Raw genomic sequence first — 12,602 nt, forward strand, 5'->3', positions numbered from 1 at the left:
ACAGCTAAGAGGACTGATAACTACTTAGAACAGCATCAACCAGCAAAACCATTTCAAACACAGTTCTCAGGACTCATATGTGCTTAGGGCATTAGTATTTAGGTCTATTTTAAGATATATTCTTCTTTCAGAGCAGTGCTCTTAGCTACCTGATCAGGCAGGATCCAATCCCCCACTTCTCTACCCCCCAAAAAATTGCGAGACTTCTTACCAACACTAGAGGCAGTAAAAGATGCCCATGGGGTGGCTGATGCTAATACTGTATAGTACAGTCTTCTCTCTTAAAGCAGTGGCCAAAATCAAAATACTTCACTGCAATTCAATTTAACATATAGAATGCATTTATTAAAAAATTCACCTGAAATGCAGTGTTAGAACAAGATTAGATGCCTTCAATTAAATTAAAATATTGTTTAATTCAGATTCAGGCTTCTAAGGGGCAAAGTTATCTTTATCAGAGGCACCTAACACAGAGCAGCATCTCTATACCTTTCAGCTATAGGACACCACAATTTGTCTGCATTCTCAGTGCTCTCTGTGGCTGAATCTGCATTATTTCTATAAATCACACAAAAAACCGGATCATTTAGGGAGCATGTAATCAATTCTATTGGAATGTTGACAACATGATATAGAACAATGTAACAGAGTTTGTAGGTCATCCTTTGCATGAAATCTTTGTGTACCTGTGTGTCAGTATAAAATACAATGTAGCACAAATAAGCCCTACAAAATATGCAGAGGTCAGATCCTGCTAATTACATGTATCTGTGACTTCAGGTATAGTCAACTGTGCCATTTAGTCTCAAATGAAACTACATACAAAGGCATAAGTAAAATCTTTGTGTTTTCTTATAGTAACATAATTTTGAATACACATTCCCATCAACTATAATCAGTAAGAAAAAATGTTGAGATAAAGAAAAATGTCAACAAAAGCAAGAACCACATTTTTACCTGATCAGCTGTGGTCTCAGAAGGAATCACTAGTACAATATCTCCTCGTTTTAAATTAAGCTCATCACTGTTAGCTGCCTCGAAATCATGCAGAACTTCAACCTAAAGAAAAAAACACCACAGATATAGATGTGACCTAAATGAAGACATTTTCTCAACAAAATTACTTGTTAAATCTGGACTGAAAAATAATTAGTCTTTATGCAAACATATGCTATAGACAAGTATATTCAAATTATCATAGAATCATGGAATGCTAACAGGTTGTAATGGATCTTAAAGATCATCTAGTCCCAACCTCCCCTGCCATGGGCAGGAACACTTTCCCCTACACCAGGTTGTTCAAGGCCTTATCCAACCTGGCTTTGAACACTGCCGGGGCTGGGGCATCCACAACTTCCCTGGGCAACCTGTTCCACTGTCTCTCCACCCTCACAGTAAAAATTTCTTCCTAATATCTAATCCAAATTTTCCCTCTTTCAATTTGTACCCATTACTCCTTGTCCTACAAGGAACTACAGTTCCTGATGAAGAGTCCATCTCCAGCTTCCCTATAGGTCCCCTTCAGATACTGGAAGGTTGCCATGAGGTCTGCATGGAACCATTTCTTCTCCAGGCTGAACAGCCCCAATTTTCTCAGCCTGTGGCGCTGTTCCAGTCCTCTTATCAACCTTGGCCCTCCTCTGAATTTGTTTCAAAAAATCCATGTCCTTCTTATGCTGGGGACACCAGAACTGTATGCAGCAGTCCAGGTGGGATCTCACAAGAATAGAACCACCTCCTTTGATCTGGCATAAATTGATAATAAAGGCATTGATTCATGTCAGTTTTTCATGCATTTCCTTAGAAGCAGGGACAACTTAAGGATAGTTTCCTTTTTCTGAGACTATCAGAAGAAACTTAAGATCCTTCCCCAAGATTACAAGATCTCAAGGACAGATGATAATGCAACATTCCACAAGTCCTGCCTGTTGGACAGACCTGCCACTCTCATTTTTCCCATGTAAGGAACTTCCTTCCATTCCCCATTATCATGAGATCTGCGAGAGGGGTGGCAGGATTTTACAAATAAAATTGAGAAATACTCTCAGGAACTTTATATTCTCTCATTCCCTTGTTGTGGCCACTGTTGTATTACTCTTCTTGTGAATATCTATAAAAATTTGAGTCAGATATATAGTACCCATTGCAACAGATGATCAAATAGGTGAGTAATGGGAACCCTAATTAATGATTGCCTTGGAAGGAACTCCCACTTACCAGCAGATGGGTATGCCAAAGATATCTGCCTTTCAAAGTGGTGAGCATTCAAACATTGGCAAGATCAGCATGTCATTGTAAACAGATCATTTTAAGTGAATGGTTTTAACTCCTTAAAAGATAGCTAGTCTAATTTTCTCAAAGCACAGACAGCTCCACAATAAGTCTGCAATTATGAAAGAAAGAGGCATTGGGAACCAGATTGCAAGCATATATTCTGCTTCTCCTTCTCTATGTCTGACCCTAGAGAGTGGGATGAAAAGCAAAAGATGAACTATGTCAGCATGTTTGAGTTGCATGATAGCATTTACCTTTACCCTATTGTTATCCACAAAGTTTGCAGAAAATATTGAGCAATGAGAATAGACCAAAAAGAACGGCATACTTAGAGGATGCTATGGGATTAATTAGTCTGAACTACGCAAATTATAGTAGGAAGTATGTAAAGTTCATCCATCCTCAAGGAGCTTTTTTGCTGCTCAGTGATTCTAAATGAAAAGTATTTTCAAAGAACCTTGTGAACCAGGAAACCCTGGTGGTTTTGCCAGCCAAGGAAAGAATTTTTCTTATGCCTCATTAAATTTTTCTGTTTGATTACCCTAATAGTTTATATTATTACTAAAGTTACTGAATGACATTTTGGCTTCATTACCATTAATTGTAGCCATGTGTTTCAATAGAATTAGTACTTCCACTACATATTTTCAGGCCAGAAAAAAAGCCATTTTTTAATGATCATAGAATGGTTCGGGTTTGCAAGGGACCTTAGAGATCAAATATATTGTTAGCATATCAGATATATAATTAGCATATATCAATAATATTACTGATTACCTCTGTGGCAGTGCAGTTTTATTCAATATACTAATTTTCAGCAGTCATTTGGTGAGATTCAAGGGTTCTTGTACTTCAATGAATCTTATAGTTACATAAAGATATGCACAGCAACAAGCATGCAGAAAACATATCTTCTCAGACTTTATTTATGAAGCAACAACACAATATTACACTTGTAGTTTCACATATTTGTGCATGCATGTGGCTGATAAACTAAGAATACTTTGCCCTCAACAAATCATGACACTACCTTTGCAGACAAGACACATCCACAGAAGCTAGGGATATCTAAAAGAAGAATGCAGAAGCAGACCTTATAGAGAAAACCAGGTGGCAGTGCTGAAGCTGCATCTTCTGCTGGAACAGGCTGATCCTGAGAAAGTATAGCCTGGATTTCTTCAGCAGGCTTCTGATCATTTCCAGATTGGGAAGTTTCACTGAGAGAAGTATCAGTGACCTGAGCGCCCATCTCTGTTGTGGCATCTCTGGACTCATTCATGATGACTTCATGTTCTCCCTCCCCCTCGTTGTTTGATGCTGGATCTATTACTACAGAAGGGATGCTGCTGACCTTTTCCTGGGGAAGAAAAAAACAAAAAACAAACCCAGCACAGAAAAGAAATAGAAAACTATTTAGTACTTTATTTCAATTAGGAAAACACTATTGTTTGTTTATTGCATAGGGCATATATGGGGATGAGAATTAATTTTTTTCTCAACCATGAATTCTTAAGACAGAAAACAGTATTTGTGCAAGAATGTCACGGAATAATCCCCCCCCGTTATCACTGCCCCCCTTAGTCCTCCTAAACCTACTTTACACGTTATTGCACTAAATAATAAAAATTCCTTGTAGGTAGCTTGGGCTTAATTTTCAGTGCTCCTGGAAATTACTAGACCTTTTTCCTTCACTCCACTCTCTAGTTTCAGTAGGTTTGAGTGAAGCCAGTAGTTTCAGTAGTCACTGTATTGTTTTTATTTGGAAATTGCAGTCAGCAGGATAATAGTGATAGAAGGTGATGAAAGGAGGAAATATGACCTATTTATTTGACTGAAGGGATCTCTCCTCATTTACAACAATGTAACTGGGAACAGAGAAAGCAAAAAAATCTAAGTAGCATCTGAACAGTCATAGATCCCAGTAAAAAAAGCATTTAACAAAACTTGTTGTAGCACCCAACCTGAAAAAAACATGCTCACTGATCCTCTTCCAGACCATCTTATCCTGGAGCACAGATGAAATAGAATATGCAATGAAATCAGGTGGCAACTGGCTGCCTAGCTACAGGGTCTGCTCTAGCAGGTATTTGCCAGCTCCTCAGAGGTTGCAGAGGAAAAGGCAGCACGCCAGATATGGATACATGGCTTGACTGCCATGACTTACAGGAAACAAAGTAATGCTATTGATAGGATGTGGTGCCAGGATATAAGAGAAATCCAATTGTTTCTCTGCCTATTTCTCCAGAAAGCCCTGTTATGTGATAAATGTTATCTCCACAGAGGAGCACAAAGAGACAATAGTGGGGGATAGCCCAAACAACATACTGTCCATGCTGCTCATAGGGCCATGAGAGGGCCATCAAGTCCCATCTCCACAAGCCTAGGGGAGTACAGAGACACAAAGGCAGGCACAACCCAAAGTAAGAACTTAGAAGAAAGGATAACCTGTGTGAGACTTTCCTAGGGCCATCCCAAGAGAACATCAATCTTGCTACTGGTTGAACCTAGGAGCACAGAACTGCAGTAGCCTTGCCTCTCTCGGGCTGCTTAATCTGTCCTGATTCCCCTAACATACTCTCTCATGCACTGACATGAGTTACCTGAGACATATCAGCCTCTTTTTCTTCTCCCTGAGGTTTGTCACTTTCAGCAACATCCTCCTGCTCAGTGGTGGCAGCTCCTGCTGCCACAGCTGCACTGTCTTCTGATGCTGCAGTCCTCTCACCAACAGGTACCAGCTAAAAACAACAGAAGAGAGGGACCTTTCAGAATATGAGTTACAGATACTTGCTGGAGAGAACATGGGCCAGCCTCTGCACTGTGACCTCCCTGTGTGATGCTGACCTATGGTCTTGAGTTCACTAGTGTTCCTCTTAATTTATGGAGAAGAGCAGTGCTGGGGACAAGCTTGCTCAGAAAAACTGATTAAAAGGTGGGAGAGAGACATTTATGAAACCTCACCAGGCAACATTTAGCAGAGTCCTCAGGTGTTATGAGTAACTGTTTGTCAAAGCTGTTTTCCTTCCCTTGTGTTCCAGCTGTATTGAGGAAGAAATTTACCACTGGTTTCTGCAGAGGAGGAGGAACTTGCAAACTGTCTAGAGGCCCCCAGGACCCTGCTAATGGAATCTGCTCTTGGGAAGAGCCTTCAAGTCTTCTCTAGCTAGTTACCTACCTCACCACAGACCTTGCCTGGCTTCAAGAATCTTGTAATCTTAGTTACACATTCCTTTCTAACAGAGAGACTTACAAATCAGGTCATGTCAGAAGTAAATATATTCTATGTCTGGGAAAGTATAAGAAAAAAATTAACCACAAAGATCTATAGTTATGTCACTATAAAAGATACATAAAAACCTATTCAGTCTGTCTGTGACTGAATAATTTCTGATTAGTCTGTGTTGAAATGTTAATGCATTATTTATTCTGACTCATGAAAAGTGCATAGAAAAGTACCTGCCTACTACTAGATCAATGTTTAATCCTTCATCAGCAGAAAGTGTTACTTGTTATTGTGGGTAACTCAAAAGGTTATTGTATTCCCTATCTATCTGCTCCCCAAATTGTTACTGTCTCTTTAAGACCCTGCAGTTGGAAAAACTGGGGCAGGATGCTATCATGGGTATTATTACAGTCTGCTCTAGCAGGCAGTTTGTCCCCTCTTGCTGTGTGGTTTTTGCTTTGCTAGCTGCTAGATCTTTGCTTAAGCAGAGGCATCTCCCTTTTTGGGTTCTTTTCTCATATTTTTGTCTTCTCCCTTGTCTTGGAGAGACTGAAGCTGGAGGCTTTAAACTGCCTTGGGATGAATTCTGCAGGTGCGCATCTTGCAGTCGAGGTATCTTGCTGACAGTAGCAGAGCAGCCCCGGCTCTGGCCCAGGCTGTTGTCAGCCATGAGTGGCCCCGGCCCAACTGCTCTGCCTGGCCCTGCCTGCCCTGCTGTCTCCTGCTGTGATGAGGGCACTGACCCCAGAGGGGCTGTCAGGTCTTCATCTACCACTGGAATTGCTCCATGAGCTCCTGCCTTCCTGGGAGGGATCAGACACCATCTTGTCCCTTTGTCTTTGCCATGCAGTTGCCCCTGTTGGGTGCTATCTCAGGAAAGGGTGTTTGTTGGCATTCTGGATCTTTCTTTGTTCTCGCGGGTTCTTAAGATTTAGCTATTTTGTATCTAGCAGTTATTTACTGTTAGCTTTTGCCTGTTGCTGTTTCATTTATTAGTAAACTCTTATTTTGTACTTGTATCTACTGGTATTTGTTCCTTAGTGGTGGAAAGGCATTGGTTGAATCTGTAAAGGGAGGTAACTCATTCCAGAGTGTTCTCCTTTTAAACTGTCTTAAACCAAGGCACTTGTAATTTATGCATCCCCCTAACACTTGCATTTCTATATACTGCTTATGGTAGCATATTGCAATGAATATTGCAATATGTTTGCATATGTTTGCAAACCTTAAGGTTTGGACTGTTGAAGGTAAATGACAAAACTCATTGTTTCAATCTACTTAACTTCAAGACAGAATTTTTACCTTTCAGAAGATGGCTCAAGGATAAAGAAAAAACACTGAAGGAAAACTCTTCGAGGTACCAATGTCAAGCCACAGTTAGCAGTAATCTCTCTGATCTCCAGTGAACAGTCTGATGCTATTTATTTCCTCAGTTTGATCTTTCCCCTCTGGATGAAGCTAACTTCACTACCTGAACTCAGCACTGGATGAAGCTAACTTCACTACCTCAACTCAGCAACTGTTCAAGGGCACTGTTCAGGCATTGTTTTTTAGCAACATTAAATATTCACCACTATTCCTATTTACTGCTATTAATTGATATGATAAAGAAATCCTCCCTGAATCCATGAAGACAGAAAATATTGTATGGATTTCTAGAAATCACTGGGGAACTTTAATTTAAACTGAAACTGCTGCTGCTGAAGCACTCTCTATTGTAAGAGGAAATAACATCAACAGACAAGGTCAGATGTTGACATTTTCTCCTATAAAGCATGCAAGTCTGCCACTCATATAGTATTACCAATTTTAGCAGTCTTGATCCAAGAAGATACATAAATAAATGATGAATGTTACCTGGAAGAGGCTAGTAGGAAAGAGTGGGTGCATATCAGATTGATATGACACCATGCATTTCTAAGAGCACGCTGCAGAAATTGGTCTTGCTGTCTATTCTGATTCTTTTCTGCTTATTGGATTTGTATAGATCATTCTATTTTACTAAGGAGGAGAATACTAATTAACATGAATTGGCTCACAAATGCCCCACAGTAAAAGGGTGACACCCTCAGAGCATGCAGTCAGGAGTCACTAAATGTATACCACAGTTCACAATCACAATCATTTTTCTTGTGTCTTAAGAGTACAAAACCAATAAAAGCTAAATGATTAAAAAAAGCTTTTAAAAAAAGGCATATGAGGTAGCACAGAATGAACCTCATTATCAGCCTCAAATATCTGATTAGTACAGAAAAGAAAAAAAAAAGGGCAGGAGGTTGAATTTATAACCAGCTGTGTTGAACCACATCCTTACAGATACAGATACTTGTATTACCTTACTTCACATGGAAAACCAATCCTACACATCTCTTTTATATAGGCAATTAATAATATTAGACAGTGTAATAGTATTCCAAATTAGCTATCTCTAGCAATATTATTGAAATCTGGACAGCTGTCCCATTACATCAAGCACACAGGGACAAAAGAAAGGATCATCCAGTATCATGAGGGGTGTGATAGAACCACTCAACTATTTTAATTGCACAGATGTGAATTTTTCTTTAGCCAGGACGCAGCTTATCCATTCAGTTATACTCTCATTAACATTACTGCCAGCTTAACACAATGCCAGAGATTCAGCAATAGCAATAATGAGCCTAGGAAGAGGAAAAGGGGTATCAAGCCTGTTGCTGGGGTCTGCCAGAGGTGCTCCCTCTGATACACTCATTGTCTAGAGGTGAAGTTCTTGCCCCATGGCTGGATTTAGAACAGGAATAGGTAATTTTTATGACAGTGGGTTATAATCACAGCTAAGCTATCTAATGTCAAGAGCGACCAATCATCAAGCTTTAGGGAATGTATCAGTTGCAAAGTCTTGGAAAATTCTGAAGTACTATTGAATAATTTGTTATGCAAATTACAGAGTATCTAAGGGACCACACTCCATTAGCAGTCAAATACTGGCTTAGGAAATAACTTAATCTCTTATGGCAGCTCTTCTGCATACTGTTTTAGACAGCTGTTTTAAACAGAATACGGGCAAATTCACTCTCAGATAGGAGAGTGAACAAGTAGTATTAGAATAAAGGGGGAAGATTTCAAAGACTTAGCCTTGGTGCTAGCACAACCGTGAGGCATTTCTTGCGTATTTCTTCTTGAACCAGACTTGTTGGGAGTGACAAGACAATGCTCGAGGAACAACACAACACTCTCTTGCACTGAGTCCACACCAAGCTGGGTTTGATCTACCACTCCCACTCTGCACTTTCTTTCAATGCAATTCCACTGGCTTCCATGTGGATGTGGCAGTGGCATGTGTGGTGAGGAATACAGCACCAGTGAGTCCCAAATTCACTTTCAAGTGACACTGGTATGCCCTACAGCCACAGATATATCCTTGGCTCTAGCAGGCCTAATGCAGTTTTACAGCAGGACAATGAACCTAAGCCTGGACAGCTGAATTTAGCAAGTTCTGAAACCAGTTCATTACCTTTTTGTATATATCATGGCACCAAAATGAGTAACAAAAAAAGCAGGTTGCTAGCACCTTGTGATACAAATCCTCAGTGATTATTAACGAGAAGTTATTTCCCAGTCCCTATTTCTATTCCTGAGTTTAATATGCAGCCAATCCTCTTGTGCTGCCTTCTGTGCATGTTTGAACACATTGCAGTTTCACTTCAGAATACAAGGATTCAGAGTAAGTACTTTTATCACTCCTAAAGAAATATAAGCAATATGCAATCATTCAAGTTCACATATGCACGGCCTGAAGTATGTCACTGAGGATTTAATTTGCTTTGTAATTTGATTTTAACAGTATCTAATAATGCCAGACTATGCTTTAGCAAACCAACTCATAACATGATTATTTACAAGTATCTGTTATAGCTCAGGGCATATTGTGCTAGGAAAAATAAATGATTAATCATGGGGTTTTTTATAAAGAAATTTACAGAAAGGCTAGGCAAACAAATATACAGAAATTTGTAAAAGCTACTGGGAATCTATGCAGCGTATTTCCAAATGTCAATAGAAACAGCATTATACCTCCTTTAGCCAGGGAGCTGCTTTGTTTGCTGCCCTGAAATATTTATCACTCTATACTGCTGCAACAGGCAGTTTCTGAGATAAATCCCGCATTGAATGAGAGGTGATATGTTAGAATATATGCCATGGGTGCAGATATATCTGTGCAGTGTTAGACTTAGATACCACAGCTAGGTCACAGTTGCATGGTATTGGCCTGCCAATTGATGACATGCATATGACAAATTTTTTGCAATGGTTGAAAATATTAAAGCACAACCATACTCAAGTCTATTCATATGTACCTCGCTTTCCTTCTCAGCAACTCCAGTTGTCTCCTTATCTCCTGCCTCAACATTCTCCTGTATAAAAAGGAAATATGGTCATCACCTTACACATGCTGAAGCAATGGCTGCAGAGAAATTGGTATTAATAAAGCTAATGGAAGCATGCCATGTATGGGATGCAATGGCTAAATGAGCTAGTATATACTATTGAGCAGTATATACTATTGCCCCATATAATCTGAAATAGAATTACTTATGTGCTAAAACAAACCCTTTACATATGTTATCATCATCACATTGGAATTATTAAGGACAATTTGACTTACTTTTACTACTAGCATTCTTGTAACAGCACCAGCTTTGAAGAATTGTTTAGTAAGCAACCTTGCAGTTTCCACCAAGCTCAAATTTCTCCCACCGGGTGACTCAAACTGTTTCCATTATCACCTGCTGCTGCTCCTGTAATTCACCAGGGCCTCAGTGTAAACTTCATAAATTACTACTTCCACTCATGTTGGACCGCAGCTCATTTAAAGATCACCCCCAAAAGATGTGGGTCACAAAGTTTGGGTTTTTTTTTTTTTTGTTGTTGTTTGTTTGGTTTTTTTTTCCAAATCACCTTACTTTGGGTCCATATTCAGTGGTACATGCAGCAGGTGCCTGACATTAAAAAAGTCAGACATCAGTGGTTTTCCAAATCTGACACCCATTTAGGTGTTCAAAGAATTGAATGCACTGACCAGTACCAAGCTCCTCCCAAACAGTACTTGTTACTTGTTACCAGCACCAGGTCCTTTAATACAAAAGGTCAACAGTCAAAACCACTAAAATTCAGGTTTGGTATGGAATAGTTGGAAGTGCTTTTTGAGCTGTTAAGGTTTGACTCTCTGCAGACATGGCTGTTTCTGAAGACACTCTGCTAAGCAAAACCAAGTCAAAGCCCCGTTATGGAAATAAATTTTGCTAATAAATTTTGACACAGCTAGGTCAGATTTTTCTACAGAGATGTAAGGGTGAAGAGAAGTTACGCAAGGATACTTGGGGGTATGGTATATTGGAGTACCTTCTTTGGCAGTCAGAAGCCAGGAAACCTCACATACTCTGGCTCCAGCTACCTGCCTTCACACACACAACTGTCACACCAAAATTCCTTAAAGTTTCAGCTGAAATGGTTGCATATTTCTTTTTTAATAAAAGAATGGTGAGTTACATGCAAACTTCATATCACTCTTTTTTTTTTCTACTCTAACCTAGCACTGCTTGCAGTCAGTTGTAAGTCCTAAACATGCCCAGACGTCAGGACAGGGCAGCTGCTGACAGTAATGTTGCCAAAGAAACCTCTTACTGCCCTATCCTGGTTAAAACTGCAATGTTATATAACCTTTTAAAAAATGATCAATTCATTTTTTTTAAGTTGCCAATCATCTGCTATGTGGTCTTCAATTTTATAGTAAGTTTGAGGAGGCTGTAGAGAGTCTTAAATAGAAAAAAACAAATATCAGCAGCAAAATATAAGTATTTCACACTCTAGTAATGTATGTATGCACAGAGCCATCCAGAGTAATTTTTTTTGTAGAGCAGAGCAAATTGTTGCCCATAAAAGCATTATGTCCAACTTCAAGTCAGTACACATATGACTTCCCTACTTGTGCTATTAAATAGTGCTGAATTTCTGCCAGCAGCTGTATTTACAATTTGCCTTCAGAAATTAGTATAATCTTGCACTTCAAAGTTGGGAACGTATCGGCTTTTTTCATTTTCTTAGTAATTCCCTGGCAATATTCTCTGGTAAGAATCCCATCAGTCTAGCTTTGGGTATCTTTGCAGAATGATTTAATATATACATATGCATATTTTTAAATAAGAACTGTTTTTTTATTAACTTGTCGTGGTTTGACATGGAAGTGATTTTTTCAGGAAGCTGGGTCAAACCAATCAGTGGTCAAGTTTGGATATTGGCACCTGAAGTGACCACTGAAGATAGGGATATGCCTCTGAGAACACAGGGGGTTAAAAGCAAGAACTCCCAAGAGCTCGCTCTCTTTGGTTCCGGTCAAGGTGCTGTGCAGACCTCCCCTGCCCAGCCATGGGGCTGGGTGGGGGAGGGGGAGCCATGAGGCCTGGTCGAGGTGAGCTGAGGGGTAGAAGGACTGGAACCGAGCCAGCTCCTGTGGACGGAAGGGTGGAGAGAAGCGGAGATGTCTTTGTCATCCCCCCCACAGAGGGAAGAGACAGAAAGTCCGGACGGCACCTGTAACTTTGCTGGCGCGGAGGAGAAGGAGGGGGGGGGAAGGCGCCCAGCCTTGGCCTTGGGAATTGGCTGCTGGGCAGAGATATCAGCCGTCCAGGGAGTCTGAGCTTTTAACCCTTTCCTGAGAAATGAGGGCTTTGTAAAATATTACTCCTCCTTGATTTGAAGTAGAAGAGAGACAGTCTGGGATCCAAGATGATGGAAGAAGAAATTCTTGAGTTGGAAGGAGATGATGGAGTGGCTTGTGGCTGGACTTTTCTTGTTAGCCATAGACTGAACCAAATTCTCCTAACAGAAGATGCACTTAGGGGGGTGCGTTGGTGGGTCAAGAGACTTGTTTCAGTGATTACCAGCAGAGGAGTGGAGAGAACAGAGGAGAGTTGGAGAAGGTGTGGAGAAGCCCTCTATCTTCAAGGAAGAAGAAGAGAAGAAGAAGACCTCTGTTCTTGAACCCTCAGCCCCAGGGGAAAATGGGGGGGACTGTAGTCCCAAAATGAGAAACTGAACTGTTGTCTCTTTTGGTCCACGGCAAAGC

The 12,602-nt window shown here is 40.2% G+C and overlaps 1 protein-coding gene across 2 annotated transcripts in view; it reads right to left on the reverse strand.

Annotated features, from left to right (window-relative positions):
- Nucleotides 1-12,602, reverse strand: part of AMPH (amphiphysin) — a 124,922-nt gene that overhangs the window by 2,738 nt on the left and 109,582 nt on the right. For both annotated transcript variants that reach the window (XM_068201569.1, XM_068201578.1), the window contains 4 exons: nt 9,835-9,891; nt 4,875-5,012; nt 3,368-3,631; nt 958-1,059 (listed from right to left, as the gene is read on the reverse strand). In XM_068201569.1, coding sequence (XP_068057670.1) covers nt 958-1,059; nt 3,368-3,631; nt 4,875-5,012; nt 9,835-9,891 — 561 coding nt within the window. The remainder of the gene's footprint in view (nt 1-957; nt 1,060-3,367; nt 3,632-4,874; nt 5,013-9,834; nt 9,892-12,602) is intronic.

This window comes from Anomalospiza imberbis, chromosome 1, assembly GCF_031753505.1.
Source record: "Anomalospiza imberbis isolate Cuckoo-Finch-1a 21T00152 chromosome 1, ASM3175350v1, whole genome shotgun sequence".
NCBI lineage: Eukaryota > Metazoa > Chordata > Aves > Passeriformes > Viduidae > Anomalospiza > Anomalospiza imberbis.